We start from the raw sequence: 21,019 nt of genomic DNA on the forward strand, positions 1-21,019 counted from the left end.
GTAAAATGGGAGTTTGTATGCAGGAGAAACATAATTGATGCTAGCAATGTTGATACTTTAAGGAAAATCTCTTGATTTTGTCAGCATAAAAATATTTAATAATTCTTTATTCACATGTTAAATAGGTATGTAACTGTAATTTAATTTGAAAGTCATTATATGACTTTCGAGTGCTGAATATTCATATAATTTCTGCTTGTGAATTTTCTTTTAAAGAAAATTTGAGATTTACTAAATTATATAAATGAAACTGAAACTGGTAGAAGATTTAATTACTTCATCATTTTGACAGCTTAGTGACCATGTTCAGCAAAAACTAAATCTCTAGAGATGTTTGTGCTTAAATGACATGTCTGTTATATTATGGGTTTTTTTAAGCTAGTCAACTAATTTAAAATACTCTTCTAAACTTTTCCTCAGTATCAATAGATCCTTTACATGTGCACACCATATTTGGAAAAGTAGACATTTTCATTTTAAAAACAGTTTATGTACATAATCAAAATTCCTGTTTTCCATGTTCATTAAACTAATCTTCTGGAGTGAGTTTTGGTCAATTCCTATTGCCTAGCCAAACAGGGCCCTGGTTCTGATCAAGGATCCTGGTCGTTAATGGTAAATAATAGCTTATTGCTTGCTAGTCACATAAAAGGTTGTGTTAGTGAGAAAGACTGGAAGACTGATTTTACAATTTCCTTTTTAAGATATTTCCACAAGTCTTCCCTAATAGGTTGTGTTCATCCATACTGAGACAAGATGCAGTTCAAGCACTTTGATGTGAACATAGAACTGTAAGCCATCACATTCTGCTTCCTGACAGAAACTTCTTTCCGAACTTATGTAGATAAACGCATCAATTCAGGAACTGTACACTTTTTTACCTTTGTGTAACATGCAAACTGTTAAGGCAAGCAACTTTGAGAGTCATCACAGAAAAAAAAATAGCTGCATCTTTGCAGAACTACATAGCTCTTCAGATATTGAGCATGGTTTGGTTTGGTGGTGGTGGTAAGTCATAAAAAAAAAATCTCAGATAAGAAATATTTGACTGTTTGACTTCATCAGCACCCCTGTTCTGTACTGGTGAGGAGAACTGAGGAGTGAAGGAAGAAGGGAGGATAAGGAGAGGAAATAATGAGCAAAATGTGAAGGAATATCACCCAAACCTGTTTGTTTCTTATTGAAGGAGCCCCATGTGGAACACCTGTTTTTTCTGAAGGATTCGTCTGCAAACTAGAACATAGTTTGTTATAATACTTAGTCTTGCTGTGAGTGCAGGGGACTGGATTCTATTAATTCTATGATTCTATGCAGATGTCTTCATGCTGATCCTCTTTCTGCCAAAGAAGCTGCAATAAAATGGATAGAATGAACTTGGGTGCGCTTTAGGGAGGAGTTTCTCTGTTTCTTTTTAGGTCTCACTGGTAACAGTAAGTTCATCTCTCCGGTGAGGATGGTTTTAATGCTTTGCACCAGGTTATCTTACTTTGGCAGTGAGGATTTTTGTATTTTTACACAAATACACTAGGAGTGACACTGAAAGAAAGAAGAGAGAATTTTTTTAAAAAGCTATTCTCCTTAAAGCTAAATTGTGCCCTATTTTATTTCTGGTGTGTAGGATTTCGGCAAAAAGAAAGGAATATAGTCATTCTGGATGTGTAAACCAGAGCTTTTACCTTTTTAATGGAAATAAGTCTACATGGGGACTTAGGTCGGCTTAGCTATGCCACCCAGGGGTGTAGATTTTTCACACCCCTGAGCAATGTAGTTATACTAACCTAATTTTCTAGTGTAGACCAGCCCTTAGTTAATATTGGAATACTATCTTCAACCATAAGGGGCTAGAAATAGGAAGGAAGGAGCAATGCAGAGGACAATTGTGAAGCTATGATTGTTTTTTTTAATTGCAGCAGTCATGGAATCCCATGACAATGTTAGAAAAAAATGAACAGCCTTTTGTTCAGAGTATTGATTAGTAGAGCTGGCTGAACATTTTCTGATGGAATATTTTAAACCTGACAGTTTACAATTCCAGTAGAGTTCTTTCTTCATTGGACCAGGCCCCCTGCATGGTCTAATTTTCTAGATGAACAGTTCATGCTAGCAGACTGGTATCTGATGTGATCATTGACCCCCACTTCTTGCAAGTCTAAGGCCTGGTCTACATTTAAAATTTAGGTTAACGTAACTACATTACGTAGGGGTGCAAAAAATGCACACCCCTGGCTGAGATAGCTATACTGACCCAACTCCGGGTGTAGACACAGATAGATGGACGGAAGAATGCTTCAGTCAGTTGGGGAGGTGGAGCTCCTGCAGCGTTGGAAAAACCCCTTCCAGTGCTGTAAACTGAATCTACACTACTGCAGGATTATGCAAGTATAGTTCAGCACCACAGCTGTGTCACTATAATTTGTTCAGTGGCCTAGGTTGGGAGACTGGAATTGTGAGAGAAACCTGTTAACTGGATGTCTTTGCTAAAATGCTGAACACTGAAATAACTGCTAACTAAATAGTAGCTGTTTGGTTTCAGAGTTAAAAAAAAAACCTAATTGAAATGAATGGGGCAGTTTAAACCTCTCATAGCTACTGTTTATATGGTATGCAGACTCAGAAGAACAACACTGGATCGGTTTTCACTGACTCCATTCATGTTGTAGTTATCTAGAAACAAAAAAGCTTATATTCCACAGCAAAGGAAAGGGCAGAGATGCAGCCTCTTGCCACAGAATTGTGAAATTCCTGGGACTCTGGCTATATCCTTTTAAAGCCAGAATAAGTCATTCATATAAATGGGTGGCGGTGGTGTTTAAAGTCAGAAAAGAAAGAATAGCCATTGTGTATAACATTAACTTCACCTTTAGGTGTCCCGAGTATAGTAATCTGCTTTCTTTGTTTCTATGGCAGAACTGTTAGTTTTTAGTATTCAAGAGGAAAATCTTGACATGAAAAATTATGAAGCACTGAGGGCCAGGTTCAGTAAAATAACCATTTTCCATGTCATCTAGCTTTAAAAATATCAAAATCAGTCAGTGTTTTTATTGAGTCTGGTCCTGTGTGTTACAATATATCAATCAGATTGCATGGTTAGTTGAACATTTCTAGTGTTCCAGTCTGCCAGTAAATGTAATTTACACTTTACCCCAAAAAAAGGTCTTCATGAAGCTGTTTTGGAAATATAGTAATTACATGTTCAGGGATAGAATCCTGTCATAGATTTAAAACATATAAGAAAATAAAAATAAATGAACCACTCTCTTCAATGCAGAGTAGTTAAAAGTGAGGTGTTCCTAGGATTTTTACTAACATGTACAGTGTGTTACCTATTCTCCATCTTCTACATTTATAAAATAAAGTTAAGTGGCAAGATTTGTCAGCAACACACAATTATCTAATTAGTAAAATCTATGGAAGAGAGTAAGGAACTGCAGAATGATCAAATAAACTGAGTGACTAGGCAACACTGTTTCTGATAAAGTTCACCATGGACAGGTATAATTAACTGCAGTAAATAATTTAAACTGATTTTGCATACTGAGTTCTTAGTTAACTGCAATACCTTAGGATAGAGCTCTAGGTTATCACTATACAGGTAATGTTTTAAAAGGAAGCTAGCAGTCTAAATGACCAATGTCCATTTTACCTGAATAGATTGTGTAAATGTTGTCTATAAAGTGGAATGAAGCACAAGTGATTTTTGGTAAATTAATTATTAAATATAGGATTACCAGTGCTCTATCCACTTTTCACTTTTTAAAGTTTGCAGTTATTGCATTACAACTCACTCAATAAAATATGATGTACACCTGAAAGTTATACTGGTATAACTGTTGGGTAGGGTATGATTTAAAAAAAACAAACTCATATAGGCATACTGGTACAAGCTCTAGAGTGGATGCAGTTATACCAGTATAGTTATTCCCTATTCCTGTGTGAAAATAACTGTGCTGGTATAAAGTTTATACCGTAGGCATAGTTTGACTGCTGTATTTCAGGGGGCAGGCAGCATGCGCGCTCACTGAAGCCAGTTCCCCTTGCTCACTGGTTCTCTTCCCCTGCCTGGAATGGTACCTGCGCTACTGGTGCTGGGGGAGGGCACGGGGCAGCTTAATGGGAGAGCCCAAACTGCTGGTGTCCGCTGTGGCAACCTGAGTGCGGGAGTTGCGGCCACTCCGGCACCGGCTGTTTCAGTAGTGCTGCCTTACTGGTGCCTTCCGGTGTTGCTGTGGCCATCTTCCTGCTGGGGCTGCTGCTGCTGCCAAGAAGAGACTGCATGCCGAGCTCCTGCTCCCCCCTCCCATCCCACCCCACCTCCCTTCTTCTCCTCACTGTCTCTGCCCTATCTACCTTCCCCCTGCCCCATCCCCTTCTCTTCCCCCAGCCCTATCCCATCTCCCTTCTCCACTGCCTCTTCCTCCACCCAACCCCCTTCCCCCTGCCCCCCTTGCCCTGTCTCTCTCCCTGCATACACACACACACACAGGCACTCACCATTGTACAGAAAACAAGATAGTGGCCATGAAGGATGCCCGTAGAAGGCAAAGACAATGGGTACTAGGACCTGGCGGGAGGCGGTATCTAGCTACAGAGGTAGCGACCCAGAATGGCCACCCTCGGCAGGAGAAGCAGCTCTGTCCTGCCCTCTCTGCTCCCCACCCGGCCCTGGCTGTTGGGGAGAGAGGCCGAGTGAGCCGGAAACATGCCGACAGGAGGTGCAGCGTGGAAGGGCAGAGCCCCCAGTGGGGCGAGCAGAACAGCTTAGTGCTCATGGAAATCGGGGGGTGAGGAAGGGCAGTCACATGCCTCACATGCACCCCTTGTGCCTCACTTCTGTTTGGGGGGGACAATGCTTCCTTGCCCCACCAAACTACTCCCATGCTTTATACTGTTATCACTGTATCCACACTGAGTGGTACCACTTTAAGTTTATTGGTATAGTTAAAGCAATACAGCTTTCTAGTGTAGACAGGGCCTAACGGTTGCAAAGCCCCTCATGCATCCCAAGTCAGATTCTGGGTTGTGCCTCTAACAGATACAGCAGAGAACTTGTGGCCCAGAGGGAGTATGGCGCTAAAGTCTCTTCAAGACACTTTTGTACCCTCCTGATTCTGGCATTCTTCTGGGGGCTGAAATGCCCCTACCATAACTTAGTTCCTGGGCCTGTCTACATTATAGCAGCTTGTTTCCAACTTCCTATAAGCAACAGTGCTACCCAGAATCTCTGCACTGCTATGTGCTACACCCCAACCTCAACGCATCCCTCCTGCCTCCAGGCACATCCCTTATTCCAGGAGGTAAGAGTGGGTCCTCAGAGGATAGGCTGTGGCTCTCTTCCTCATTTCATGCAGTAAGGGGATATCACCAAATGCAGATGACATCAAGAGAGTATGTACTGGGGTATCACCGTGAGCATGAACCAGTCACTGGAGGCTGCAGGCATTTAAGGTATAAAGAAGCAGTTTAAGCCTTCATCAGTTGTATTAATCATAGAATATCAGGGTTGGAAGGGACCTCAGGAGGTCATCTAGTCCAACCCCCTGCTCGAAGCAGGACTAATCCCCAGACAGATTTTTGCCCCAGATCCCTAAATGGCCCCCTTAAGGATTGAACTCACAACCCTGGGTTTAGCAGGCCAATGCTCAAACCACTGAGCCATCCCTCCTCCCCCCCCCTCCATTGATATGCATAAAACACTCAGCTGCTGTCATATGCCTGCATACAGTACAAGTTTTTGTTCTCCATAAATATTGCCTTTTTTTGATGGGTTTCCCAGAAAGAATGATGGGAGGAAATCCATCCACTGACAGCATCTGAAACTGCCAGATGTTTCACAGTGAAGTCTACAAAGCAATTGAGCATAGGTCCCGGATGCTAGACACTAAGGCTTACCCCAAGATTTAGCAATAGGGTTGGGCGCAAGCCCCAAAATGTTTTCACTATGTTCTCCATAATTGAAATAAGTCTGGAATCTTCCTCTAAAAGCAGGAAGTACCAGGGTGACTCGTTTACAATTCATAATTGTCAGAGATATAGCTATTTTTTAAAAAATATAACTATTCCTTCATCTGCCTCCAGAGTCTTGTGTTTCTCATTAACAGCTGGGATTTACAATGTTGAAAATAGTAATTATATTACTAAGGGCAGGTCTATGCTGTGGGGTTAAGTTGACCTTAGTTATGCAACTGCAGTTACATGAATAATGTAGCTGGAGTCGACATAGCTTAGGTTGGCTTACTGCGGTGTCTACGCTGCTCTGGGTCGAGAGGAGAAACTCTCCCATTGACATACCTTATGCTTCTTGTTCCGGTGGAGTTTTAAATATTTCTGCAGTAAAACATGCAAGTTTACTGTTTATTTGTTTAACCTATGTATTTTTCTCAAACTAAGATATAAACATATAACATTTTGTGTTTCTGCATATTCTGTAAGCTCATATAATGAAAATACATTTTAATAGTTCAAATATAAGAATGGATTACGGTCATAGCAAGAACCTTAACAGTAAATTTCCAGATTTTTGTTCATTTGTTTTGCAATTAATGCCCAGATTTAATGGGGTACATAGAGTGTGGGGGCTGGGCTGGTGCATATGGGGGCGTGCACATGTGTTGAATAAAATAATAGGGTGCAGTTAGATTATCTGAGTGTCTTGGGTGACACCCAAACCATCAAACGATTGATGTTTTGTCAGATGAATTTGGCCTTTATACGAAGTTTTGATTTTGATAATGAAAATAAATTTAATGTAACCTAGAGCTGAGAAGGTTTGTGTTTGTTTAAGCGGTGCAAAAATCCAAAGAGTGGCCAGTAAAACAGATAAATTTGCTAAAGTATAATCCACAATGTGTAGGTTCCTGCCTTCAGATAGCAAAAAATTCATCTCAGTAGCTCTGAAACTGATGGAACAGAAAATGTTTTTCAAAAAAGTACAGCTACATATTATACTGTTACATGGCACCTCCAAAAATCCATATTTGAGGCAGTGGGTATTTGTTTTTTGTGTTAAACTTGTCAGGACAGTATTTTAAGACGAGAGAGCCAGACTTTTTTTATGTTGAACAAGTCCTGATGCTTTTTTGGTGTCTAAATAGAGTATAGAGGTCACTGTAAATATATACACAGTATACTTAAGAGAAATAAAAATCTCTCTTTAGTTTAAAAATAATTGTCTTTCGCAGATTTTACTTTTGTTTTCTGTACTTTGGAGGAAGTTAGATGTTTCACTGATCACCAGAGTTGAAACAAGATGAACATATGAGGGGCTTTGCTCTAAACTCCATGGTTTTGACGCTTCTCAAAGACAAGATTTTGTTATGTTCTCGCAATGGATGCTGGCATAATATATCTGGGATACTAATAATTTTGCTGTAGAGGATTTGATTTTACTCCTTTTTTTTGACTGACGTAAAACAAAAGAACAAACAAATTTCTGAGCTTCACAGGGAACAATTTTGAGAAAAGACACAAAGAAATAGTGCTTGTGGATTTTCAATGGTGTGGTGGTGTTTCTCTTGGAAGTTTCTATAAAGAAAGACCATTCTCTTAGTCTCTACAGTGAGCATTATAAAGTAAATTACATGGGGAAAGTATTTAATCCAGCAAATAATTGTTTTTAAAATGTTCTAATCGTTTGTCAAAATTTTAATTTAAAATTACAGCCCTGAACTAAAAAGATGAATATAAAAATCAAAAGGAGAATATTTGATTTACTGCTACTTTACAGAATATTTGTTGTGTTCAGGGAAAATAGTGTGAAGTTTGTAAGAAAATAGTTAGACTTCTGCATGTGTGTATATGTTGAAACAACATGGCATCACTACTTTGACAAGTAATGTTGAGTCTGCTGAAATGTTAGTCCAAGCTAACTGATATGCCAGCCATATTTCACCTTCAATAATCCCATACGCTCCTTCTGCATCTTCATTTTTATTTTGCCTATTCATTTTTATTTATAACATGTAGCATGATGATTTGTTTCCTTTTGGGTTCTTACTCTTGGTAAGAAGAGAGGAAAATTAAAGTATCTTTTAGTATTAGTTTTGTTCATAACTGAATGACCTGTCTGTATCAGTAATACTGGTTTATTTGTTTATCTGTGCAGAAGGTCTGGAGAAACCTTATCCTTTTCAGTACAAATGAACTTGTGATCTGCTCAGAGTTATTATTCATTTTTACTCTTTAATAAGGTCTTTCCTTCTAAATTCCTGAGAATCCTATCAGCAGGCTCTCATCTCCAATATTCTGACTTCAAAGGAACTTTTTTGTTTTATCTGGGGATGAGTGGTTCTGGTACCAGCTACTATGTGAGACTTTTATTCGCAAAGATTATTAGATTTCCAGATCAAGAATGTAATCTGTCCACTAAATGTGTGTGTGCATATATATTAAATTGCAGGCAAACTGTGTTAAAAGAATGTTAAAGTTGCAAAGTCTAGTACTCAAAAGATAGAAAATGCCAGAATTAAAGTTCCCTATGCAACTGCAATTTTGCCCCCTTGTGCATTTGCTTGTTGATGTAGTATTTAATTACATGATTATGTAATATTTTTTTTCCATAGGCCTCCTGCCTCATTGTATAAAGTTGGTATTGAATTTATGTAATAGGCTAGAGCAGTGGCTCTCAACCTTTCCAGACTACTGTCCCCCTTTCAGGAGTCTGATTTGTCTTGTGTACCCCAAGTTTCACCTCCCTTTAAAACTACTTGGTTACAAAATCAGACATAAAATTACAGAAGTGTCACAGCACACTAGTACTAAAAAATTGCTTACTTTCTCATTTTTAACTATATTATAAAATAAATAAATTGGAATATAAAAATTGTTCTTACATTTCAGTGTATAGTATATAGAGTAGTATAAACAAGTCGTATGAAATTTTATTTTGTACTGACTTTGTTAATGCTTTTTATGTACCCCTGGGCTAGAGCACAAATGAGTTTCAATCAAAATGCTTGAAAAAAATAGATTTTTGCATGTAAGTGTTTCTAAAGTGTCCATTACATGGATATTATATTTGAAAGAGATGATATTATATTGCAGTTAAGTGGCTACTCTTTTACACATTAACAATGAATATACATTCAGTTAATGCTAAGCATGTTAGATGCTATGTTTTTATATTTACAGTGGGTTTGTATTGCCTCCAGTGAATTAGTGTGGTGGAGGAAGAAAGAGGAAGTGCAGGGGGGGAAAAACTTTTAATTTCAACAAGAAATCTAAAGATCCTCTGTTTATAATTTCTTTAAAATTGCTACTTAATATTGGTTTTTTTCTCCATGATCCTCAAACTTCTTCATTGAGAAACCTCACAGGCAAGCTGTGTTCCAGCTAGAAGTGTACTCTGTGATTACCAGTTGATTATCCATTAATTGTCTTGTTCATTCATGTTGTTAAATGCCTTTATTTTGTCCATCCTTAAATGATGAGCCTTGATGAAGAGTCAGTGTCATCCTAAGTAACCACACAATTTACGTAATTTAAGACTAGACTGGACAAACGGAGACCTGTAGTGGAGGATTATCTGTGGGCTAGTGTTGAGATCAGGTACATTTTGTGTGCACTTTACTGTTCTCTGTTTTGCTTAAGCTTAGTTTTTTATATATATTAGGATGTGTCAAAATATTGTACGTATGTTTGATGCAGTTTTTTGGTTAGATATTTGTATAAATCATCTCTTTGGTTATGACCATTCTTGTATAAATTAAATATTTTAGATTAATCTGTGTAAGACCAGCTTTTGAAGTGAGACAAATAACATTCATTATTAATTATTTATGTAACAGTAGGTGGGTGTGCACAGCATTTTACAGTAAATCCATTGTCTCAAAAACAGAACTATGGCTGCAAATGGACATTCAACGAACACAACTGCTATGGATGGGCTCCTACATGAGGATTTCCAGAACAAACTATAGAAAACATCTAAAACAATATGTCCCTCATTCCATCTTACAGATTTCTTCCTATTTCTCTGGGTCTCTTACCCCCATAGGTCAGTAACCACTATCAAACCCTTGTCAACCTTGTGGGTGTTGTCCCTGCCTGCAGGTATATGGGATCTTGGGGAGCAATTACCACACAGGTGGAGTGCCAATTAATTTCTCTATTAAAGGAAAAAGGAAGTGGTGGGAATTTAACAATGAAATACGATAGGATGGGGTGTATAGGGTGTTTACAATAGACAATGATGGGGGAGTCTTCTTATTGAACAATGTAGGGAGTTCTATCAGTGGGGTACACTAAGTGGGGTTCAGCACAATGGGATACAGTGCAGTCAATAAGCGTATCAAAAAGAAGTGCAAAATAAAATGGTAGCTTCTATATAAAATGGTCAACAATCTTAGACAGAACGTATTAAGTGGTTAGTGGCCTTATACACAATGTAACACAATGGTATCAATGCAAATACAAAGTGTATCAGAAAAGTGGAAGCAACCAATGGGGTGTTATAATTACAAGTAAAATGTGAATCACAGTGCAATAATACAATATGGGTGATAAGTGAAATTATGGAATGTAACTGTATAAAAGAAAATTAATGACTGAATTTGTGAGGCTAGGATAGCAGATAATCTGCAAGAGTGTGGGGGGGGGAGTGAATGATTAGGGGCAACTGATGAGAGGAGAGTGCGGCTGGAAGCAGCGAGAGACTCTGAAGCCCTGCAGGGTAAGGACAATGGACAGTGTGATGGTGATCTTCGGTAGGGGAGGGGCAGCGGAGAAGTGTAAAGAAGGGCTAGAGAGAGGTTTAAGCAACAAGCGGACACCAAAAACAAAGGAAAAAAAGCGGCAAAGGGTTTGGGAAGTTTCACAGGGGGAGAAGCAGCAAGGAGTTTGGGAAGTTCGGAGGGTGATGCAGACGCGGGGGGTGGGGAAGCAGCAAGGAGTTGGGAAGTTCGGAGAGAGTGCAGATGCAGGGGAAAAAGCAGCAAAAGGTTTGGGAAGTTATACAGGGGGAGAAGCAGCAAGGGGTTTGGGAAGTTCGGAGGGTGATGCAGACGCGGGGGAAGGGGGGAGAAGCAGCAAGGAGTTGGGAAGTTCGGAGAGAGTGCAGATGCGGGGGGAAAACCAGCAGCAAAACGTTATAACAGGGAGACACAGAGAAGCACACAGAGGGGGAGATTGGAGGAAAACAGACACGGGAAAGTTCAGGGAGAGATTGGGACAGCGGGAAGACGAATTTAAGCAGCAGAAACCTTATCTGTCTTAACCAACGACGAGGCAAAACAACAAATATCACAATTCTAAGCAAAACTATAACTAGCAACTGTACAGAGCAACAAAACAGTAAACTATAACAAGGCAGGTGAACTTACAAGCTTTACAATCTTAACAAACTATGACTTATTAAACTAAAAAAACAAAACCTATGGTGCACCTTATGCTATGGGGAAGTCACAGAGGGCAGAGTGGTATGTGCCCAGGATACAGTTGAAAGCAGGGAGCAGAGCTTAGCAGCGGCACAAGCTTATTTTTAGCAGCAAAGCGCCCGTGGAGTTTAAGAGAGGTTTTAAGACACAGACCAAGGTTTAGCTTGAGTCTGTGTGCTGGGGAAACAGAGCCAGCAGCTAAAATAATAAAATAAAAGTAGGGAAAGTTTCACAGAGGGATTCTTACCTGTCCCCAAGGCAGCAGCAAAGGCAGAAGCAGCAGCAACATCAGAAGAAGCAAGGAGGGCTCGGTACAGTCTCAATAATCAGGAGATCTCTAAGGTAGCAATTCGTTCTTCATGGGGGGCGGGGGGGTTAAAAACCGGGGGTACACTCAAAAAATAAAACGAGAGCGGAGAAAGGACCCCCCCAAAACCCCTGGCTGATCAGACCAGGCAGCAATGCAGGAACCTTTCTGATGTTTGTTTCAAAAATGTCTGTTTTTAAAGGCAAACTCAGGCAGTTTCCCACCAGTAATCCTGATAGGCTCCCTCTGTCACAGAGGAGGAGGCACAGGGAAAAACTGCAGGTTAAGCACAGAAACATGTCTAGGCAGAGTCCTGTGCAATAGGTGACTCAAAAGCACATGAGGCCTATGACTCATGCCCAGGATCTTAAAAACACAATAGGTCTTGCAGCTCTGGACATTGCCTGCCCTACACCGAGCCCAGGTTCAACGAGGTGATAACAGGACTAACCCTTTGAACAGGGCAGTGGTCCCATTTAGCACGCAGCACAAGTGGCCATCCATTTGAGAAGGGCAATGGCTCTTGTTAAACAACTTAAGGGGCCCTCCCTTTGAGAAGGGTAGTGGCCCTGGTAAACAACTTAACAGCCAGGGAAGGGCGGCCACAGGAGAACAAAAACAAAATGGAGTATGGGGACAAAATGAAACAAAATGGAATAGGGGGATAGCTGTAACAGACAGGTGTTACTGTGTGATTTCATCCCATGGTCCCTGTCTGAGGCAAGAATAAGACCAGAAGTTGATAACCCCTATAAGACTCTCAGCCTTTTTATAGAACCCTATTATAAGCCTCCTCCCACTGATGCTAGGATGGGGCCTCATATGGTTCAGGCAATACCATTACTAGGGTGATGGACAAAGTTTACATAAAGAGTAGGAAGAATGTTTCTTTATTCTAAACATTCAAATATCAGACTAATCTCCCCTCACACTTCCTGTCAGTTTCATTGCTCAATCCATGTAATGGACTCATCCCAAAAGACAAGGAAACCACCTTCCCTGCAGTACCTCTGAGCAAAAAAACCAACCCTGTTAATTCCAAATTCCTGGCTACCTTTCTGCAAGTACATCTATATTTCTCAGACACTTGATTTAATTGTACCATTAAAAACCACCCATGTGTAGTTTTTGTTTTCTTTTGTTTAATTTTTGTTCTTGTAATTTAACTAAGAGAGATTGTGTCTGAAACCTTAGCATATTTATGTGACGATACTGGAGAGCCAAGTTATTACCTTTGATCTATTGTCTGCTCTCTTCACTTTCCTTGTCTTTGGTTTCTCCAAGGACTGGAATTAATCAGTGTGTATAGTTCAAACATACAATGTAATCCCTTTTTCATTTTGTGTAAGCAAAATCATAGTGCACAGTTCATTGTAAGAAATATAAACGTTCATCAAGCAACAATTCATGTTTCCAACTTTGCTAACAGTTCAAATGTTCATAAGCAGGTTTTTTAAAATTCTATAAATTCATCTTTTATCTGTAAATTTCATTTTCAGTGTGGATAAAAAGAATTCTTCTGTTATAGGTAGCTATGTTTGGCAAAAAGGTTTTTGTCCTAAAGTATGTCCAGTTAAGATTTTTACTTATTCCTTCTTCACATTTGTGTAGTCTCTTCAATATCAGCTGTATGATTGTGATCTTGTGATGAGGATTTTCTAAAGAGATTGTACAGACTCTTCTTAAATCTTTTATCTAATAAAAGATGTACAACAGGATCTAAACTGCTTTTGGCAGCTGCAAGACAAATAAGAAAGTTTTTTGCTTCCACTAAATAGTTCATCATCTGGCAGTCTTCACTACTAAGCAGCGCATAAAAAGCTGGCCTTAAAATATGATATGGAAGATAGCAGACAGTTAATATAAGCAGGATGACAAAAATGTTTCTTTTGACTGTACTGTAAATTAGATGTTTCTTTCCAATGCAAGTATTTTTCTGCATTTTACTCAGGTGATTGACAAGGGAATAGTATGAAAATAATACTGTTATAAAAAATAAAAAAAACCATGCAGTAGCAATAAGAACTGTGATCTTTGCAGTGAGTGTGCCATTTTCTGCTTTCCAGTGGTAGCATCGGTCAACTTGTTCTTGATCAGGCTGTAGATGCAAATCATACACTATCACTGGTACAGTTACGCCCAGTACAATGATCCATATACTGATGCACACGTATTTAGCAAATTTTGGCTGACGAAACTTTTCCAGCAGGCATTTATAGAGGTAGTTTTCGGTAACTGTTGGAGAATATTGCTTGTGGTCATTATTTTTCATCAGTGTTGAATACTGACTTAAAGCAGTCCAACATAAAATTGTAATGCTGACATACATGCTAGTGTGTATAACCAGAGTTCCAGAGTAGTTTACTATTCTACATAGCATGGAATCATTCTCCCACTGATAGCCATCTGCAAAGTAGGCAGCGAGAAAAGGCATTGTTATGCATACAAATAAATTTGCAATAAGAAGATTTGTCATGTAGATGTTCTGTGTTCTTTTTGTAGATATGTGCTTTGAAAATATCCACCCAGAAATAATGTTTCCAAAACTGCCTGTAGTAAATAGGAAGGAATAGATGATTGGCAGAGCTACTGTAGAAGCCGATGATGGTTGAAGAAGACATGTTGAATTTTTCATTAATCCCATTCAAGTTTTTTTGAATAAATGCACACTGAGCTGAAAAACAATTGCAGGAGTTATTTTCTTCTGTAATCTGTATTTAATGGCTGTCATATTTACTAATTTCATAATTTTGCTAACAATTTCTTTTCCTTCCCTCAGGCGCTTGAATATTTATACCCAGCAGTTAGCCTCCTGAAAGTTGTCATCTTGACACAGCATGATGGTAGAATTGCAGTTTCTTTTTGAGTTGACATGAAATTTTTGCACACGGATTCAGGGATGCTACAAAAGTAGTATAAGACTAAATATCTATGGTCTTAGATCATAAATCCTGAGTCCAATAACATAGCACATAGAGACTCAGGAAACCTGGAGAATTCATCCAAATTCTGACAGTGATTCATGATTGTGGACTAGCACTTCAGTCTCTCCATACCTCAATGTCCTGAATTATAACATGACAATACTTTGCTTCTAGAGCATTTTGATATTGTCAAATCAAAGATGCTAAATACACGTAAAGTAGTATTTTGATTGCAGAAATGCAGCGTAGCACTCCCTGGCCTCCACTCAAATATGTACTGGAGATGTACTATGACACTAAAATGCTGGCCACGAGGATTTCGTTTACGGTGAAAGAAAAACTTCCAGTATTCTTTACCACTCTGTTCTGAGCCCTGGTCATTGCAGCTATAGCCATCCCATTCAGTCTAGTCTGATTGTGAAATATTTTCAAACTTGATCAGATTTTTCAGCAATCATTCTGCAAGTTTAAATTTTGGCCAGTTTAATTTAGTTTTTGTTTTGTGTTTACAGGCTGTAGATAAGGAATCAAATGCATATGAGCAGTGTTAAAGTACTCAACAGTAACAGCATGTCTTTCTGCCATTTAAATTGGTGTTTCAGCTTGCTAGTGTGGAGGGAAGAGGAAAGAGTTGGAGATCGCTATGTTCTCCTTCATGCACATCTTACTTGTTAATGAACTAGATCCCTAATGAGATTTTATTTAATTTATAAATTCATGGAAAAACTTCATACACATTCCAAAGTTATAAAATAAAATATTTGTATTTTAAAACTGTTATACAAAAGAGTTATTAACTACAGTGTGGAGAAGATTTTGTATAAACATGAAAAGGTACAAAAGGAAGATAGAGAAAGCCAGATATACTATGTCAGAAAAATAAAAAGGTTCAAAAGGCTTATTTAAAAATGATGCCGTGCAAAACCCCTTACAGCCCTGGTAACTCTCAAGTGAAACTAACTTTTACGTAACTGTTCCCATTTACTATCTGGATTTTTAAGGAAACTGAGCTAAATTCTGCTGTTAAAGTGAAGTAAATCCAGAGTAACTATTGAAGTCATTAACCCACAGTCTAATGTCTAATTATGATTTTTTTTGTATGTTCAGATGAAAAAAAATAAGGAATTAACAATTAAACTTACCGATGAAAACTGCAAGCACCTTCCAATTCAAAGACCAGATGTTTCTGTTTGAAGCATTTCCTTTTCAGTCCAACCCACTGTCTGAAAACTGCTTTCTACTTTTTTGTGAAGGGAAGGGGATATTTCTTAAACTCAGAAAAGAGAATATATGTGCAGTTCTTACTTGTCAGGTCTCAGAATTTGTTGTAGAGGTCTGCTTTGTTGAGGTTAAGACCAGCTTTCTGTTTAAAGCTTGAGACTTCTAAGTGCTTTAAAATATCCATAGTTACTCAGATTGCCTTGAAATTAGGTGGGCCTCTAGGGGAAAGGAGTAGAGTTAGTAATCCATATCTGTGGTCATTTGACCAAGGGATTCCTGAGATAATCCTTGTTTTTCGCCATCCAGTGGGGAGCAGAGAACAGGCATGTTGGGAGCATGCACCAAGAAGAAGGCTGGGGTGAGCAGTTGTGAAACGGTCATGCTTGACTCATATTGCAACTTTTCTTAAGGTTGGCATATTCTAACCATATATTTTTTTCCCAGACTTGCGGATCAAACTATGGCTTTGATCCTGACACAAAAGTCTCCCTCACTTGAGGGTTATACCCAGAGAGTGCATGGCAAGCACTGCTCCTTTGGGTGGTTCAGTACATTTGCCAAAGTGTTTAGTTGTCATTTTAGGCTCATGCCTAACAATCACAAGGTAAACTGATAACTGTGAACGTGCATGGACAAGAGAGCCAAGAGTGTTTGTAGCCTCAAAAATCTGGATAATGCAAGGGGATAAGCAATAAGCTTTTGATCCTGACCCCCCACACACCATAGCTAGTGTCAAGTCCTACCTAGGGAAGAAATCTGGAAAATGTTTGAAAATATGTTACTAAAATCTGTCTCTGCAAGGGGTGGGGGTTAATCCTGGGAGAATGTAATCAATGTTTTGAAGGGGAGAGATTAGACATCCAAATGCGTTCTGGGAAGGGAAGGGGAGAATGGGGGAGAGGTTTGGGGGTTGCAGCAAGGGGAGGGGATAAATGAGGATGGGGGAGGGGAGAAGGTCTGGTTTAAGGGGGTTGGGGCTAGGTGGAATGGGAAGACAGGGACACTTGAAAGGAGATGAGGTGAGTGGCAGGAGAGCTGTGGGGACAATAAGTGTGATGGTAGCTGTCAACCCAACATTCTCTCCTGTGTGTGTGTGTGTGTGTATATATATATAATATATATACCAGTATCTAGGGGGCTGCCTCTCTTGGGGGGTTCTGAACCCCTCTCCCTACCTTCATGTGTGTTGGGATCTGGGGAGACTCTGCCCCTCAACCGTAGTCTGCCAACCATCAGATGGACCAGGTTTGAGGTGGGGAGCTTAGAGGGAGTGGAGGGGAAAGAATAAGATGGATTGGTCAAGAGCCAGATTCCAAAGAAACGTTTTTCACACTGCAAGTGCTCCTGTTCAACAAACTCATACAAAGCTATACGTTAATAATATACCCCTTTGCTTATATTTTTAGTGCATTAAATGAAAATTAAAATCAAACCACTGTATAACCTAAAAATAACTTCCAGGAAAGATGTAATAAATTACATCTGAGACTTTGAGAAAGTACTTAGCTAAAATGTCAATTACGTGCAAATATTAGTATTAAAATACAAAGCTTATTGGTGTTTTTTTTGTCAAATAAAATTATTGTAGGCATATATGTATATAGATATGAATAATTACTGTGAAATACCTGTTAAAACTAACAGGTTTTTACAGATCACTACTGAAAATGTAATTTTGTACTGCAATACAAATTATAAATAAAATATACATGGATAATGTAGAATTATAATATTCACCATCAGTAGGAAAAGGGACAGGTCCTCTGCCAGAGAAGGGCCTTGACGTTTGTAGTGAGTTAAGTCAAGGCAAGATTGAGGCAATTGTACAGATGATTATCAGGTAAAACGGCACAATTACGCCATTTTTTGTTGTTCATTGTTGAGAATGCTGACTCTCACACACATGTTGAGCCAAACATAGTCAAGATGTTAAATGCCACCTTCCTCAAGTGTGGTTACTTGGAGTCCAGCACAAGGGTTGTCCAGAAAGTTTTTCAAATATAGTTTGTGTCGTCCACTTCTAAATCAGTAAGCTCACAATGTGGTTTTGCTTTTTTAGCATCTGAAAAGGACACTTTTGCTTGATTGCACCAAGTGCCATTTGCGTGGACTATGAATATGTTCTTAACAAATAGGGTGGTGTCTTTAACACTTTTAAATTTTTGGAACCTCTCCTGGAAGTTTTGAGAGAGCCTGTCCAGAGAGTACACCATGTGATTCATCTGCAGTGTCTCAGCAACTTAACAGCATCAGGAAATGCAGCATCTCCCCAGATTCCAAATAATTTTTTAAGAGACTGTTTTGAAATGCAGTGACGTGGTAGAGATCCACTATGTTTTCATTTTACCCTTGTAGCTTTAAATTGAAATAATTTAAGTGGCCTGTCAAATCAGCAAGGGAGGGCAGGATGCTTATGCTTGTGGCATCCCTCAAAAATGTGTGTAGCTCTTCTATCTGTTTCCCTGGACTTTGTATACCTGTTCTTCCACATGAACTCAAATTTCCCACAGCCTTCTTAGTACTTGCCCTCTGCTCAGACAGTGGATGTCATTATGAACCAACAGGTCATCGTAATTGGCAGATACTTTTGAAAGAAAGCTTTTGAGCGGTGTTGCAGTGCTGACTTGCACCAAAGGAAGTTGACAGGTTTTATCACCATTGATATTACATTAGCTTACTCATAGCTAAGCTTTGCACAAAGTGCGGTTTGGTGGATTACAGTGATAGAAAATCAAATTGGGATTCAGTACCAATCATAGATTCATAGATTCTAGGACTGGAAGGGACCTCATGAGGTCATCGAGTCCAGTCCACTGCCCTCATGGCAGGACCAAATACTGTCTAGACCATCCCTGATAGACATTTATTTAACCTACTCTTAAATATCTCCAGAGATGGAGATTCCACAACCTCCCTAGGCAATTTATTCCAGTGTTTAACAACCCTGACAGTTAGGAACTTTTTCCTAATGTCCAACCTAAATCTCCCTTGCTGCAGTTTAAGCCCATTGCCTCTTGTTCTCTTCTTAGAGGCTAAGGTGGACAAGTTTTCTCCCTCCTTCTTATGACACCCTTTTAGACACCTGAAAACTGCTATTATGTCCCCTCTCAGTCTGTTCTTTTCCAAACTAAACAAATCCAATTCTTTCAGCCTTCCTTCATAGGTCATGTTCTCAAGACCTTTAATCATTCTTGTTGCTTTTCTCTGGACCCTCTCCAATTTCTCCACATCTTTCTTGAAATGCGGTGCCCAGAACTGGACAATACCCCAGTTGAGGCCACAGAATAGAGCTGAAGAATGACTTCTCGTGTCTTGCTCACAACACACCTGTTAATGCATCCCAGAATCACGTTTGCTTTTTTTGCAACAGCATCACACTGTTGACTCATATTTAGCTTGTGGTCCATTATAACCCCTAGATCCCTTTCTGCCGTGCTCCTTCCTAGACAATCTCTTCCCATTTTGTATGTGAGAAACTGATTGTTCCTTCCTAAGTGGAGCACTTTGCCTTTGTCTTTGTTAAACTTCATCCTGTTTACCTCCGACCATTTCTCCAATTTGTCCAGATCTTTTTGAATTATGACTCTGTCCTTCAAAGCAGTTGCAATCCCTCCCAGTTTGGTATCATATGCAAACTTAATGAGCGTACTTTTATGCCAATATCTAAGTCGTTGATGAAGATATTGAACAGAGCCGGTCCCAAAACAGATCCCTGTGGAACCTCACTTATTATACCTTTCCAGCAGGATTGGGAACCATTAATAACTACTCTCTGAGTACGGTTATCCAGCCAGTTATGCACCCACCTTATAGTAGCCCCATCTAAATTGTAATTGCCTAGTTTATCAATAAGAATATCATGCGAGACCATATCAAACGCCTTACTAAAGTCCAGGTATACCACATCCACTGCTTCTCCCTTATCCACAAGACTCATTATCCTATCAAAGAAAACTATCAGGTTGGTTTGACACGTTTTGTTCTTTACAAATCCATGCTGGCTATTCCCTATCACCTTACCACCTTCCAAGTGTTTGCAGATGATTTCCTTAACTACTTGCTCCATTATCTTCCCTGACACAGAAGTTAAACTAACTGGTCTGTAGTTTCCTGGGTTGTTTTTATTACCCTTTTTATAGACGGGGACTATATTTGCCCTTTTCCAGTCTTCCAGAATCTCTCCCGTCTCCCATGATTTTCCAAAGATAATAGCTAGAGGCTCAGATACCTCATCTATTAGCTCCTTGAATATTCTAGGATTCATTTCATCAGACCCTGGTGACTTGCAGGCATCTAACTTTTCTAAGTGATTTTTAACTTGTTCGTTTTTTACTTTATCTTCTAAACCTCCCCCCTTCCCATTAGCATTCACTAGGTTAGGCACTCCTTCAGACTTCTCGGTGAAGACCGAAACAAAGAAGTCATTAAGCATCTCTGCCATTTCCAAGTTTCCTGTTACTGTTTCTCCATTCTCACTGAGCAGTGGGCCTACCCTGTCCTTGGTCTTCCTCTTGCTTCTAATGTATTGATAAAAAGTCGTCTTGTTTCCCTTTATTCCCGTAGCTAATTTGAGCTCATTTTGTGCCTTTGCCTTTCTAATCTTGCCCCTGCATTCCTGTATTGTTTGCCTATATTCATCCTTTGTATTCTGTCCTAGTTTCCATTTTTTATATGACTTCTTTTTATTTTTTAGATCATGGAAGATCTCATGGTTAAGCCAAGGTGGTCTTTTGCCACACTTTCTGTCTTTCCTACCCAGCGGAATAGCTTGCTTTTGGGCCCTTAATAGTGTTCCTTTGAAAAACTGCCAACTCTCCTCAGTTGTTTTTCTCCTCAGTCTTGATTCCCATGGGATCTTACCTATCAGCTCTCTGAGCTTACCAGAATCCGCCTTCCTGAAATCCATTGTCTCTATTTTGCTGTACTCCCTTCTACTCTTCCTTAGAATTGTTAACTCCGTGATTTCATGATCACTTTCACCCAAGCTGCCTTCCACTTTCAAATTCTCAACAAGTCCCTCCCTATTTGTTGAAATCAAATCTAGATCAGCTTCCCCCCAATAGCTTTTTCAACCATCTGAAGTAAAAAGTTGTCTGCAATGCAATCCAAGAACTTATTGGATAGTCAGTGCCCCACTGTGTTATTTTCCCAACATATATCTGGATAGTTGAAGTCCCCCATCACCACCAAATCTTGGG

At 39.3% G+C, this 21,019-nt stretch overlaps 2 protein-coding genes across 13 annotated transcripts in view; one reads left to right on the plus strand and one right to left on the minus strand.

Annotated features, from left to right (window-relative positions):
* Positions 1 to 21,019, plus strand: part of CASK (calcium/calmodulin dependent serine protein kinase) — a 410,527-nt gene that overhangs the window by 222,880 nt on the left and 166,628 nt on the right. The gene's annotated exons all lie outside the window — the stretch shown is intronic.
* On the minus strand, positions 12,996 to 14,320 carry GPR82 (G protein-coupled receptor 82). Its single transcript, XM_050936698.1, has one exon. It carries the CDS (start codon positions 14,318 to 14,320, stop codon positions 13,274 to 13,276), a length of 1,047 nt encoding a protein of 348 aa, XP_050792655.1. The 3' UTR covers positions 12,996 to 13,273.

The sequence above is a fragment of the Gopherus flavomarginatus genome, chromosome 1 (genome assembly GCF_025201925.1).
Source record: "Gopherus flavomarginatus isolate rGopFla2 chromosome 1, rGopFla2.mat.asm, whole genome shotgun sequence".
Classification (NCBI taxonomy): domain Eukaryota; kingdom Metazoa; phylum Chordata; order Testudines; family Testudinidae; genus Gopherus; species Gopherus flavomarginatus.

Excerpts from the sequence above, each read along its gene's own strand:
- GPR82 (XM_050936698.1), bottom strand. The coding sequence starts at position 14,320 with ATGGGATTAATGAAAAATTCAACATGTCTTCTTCAACCATCATCGGCT.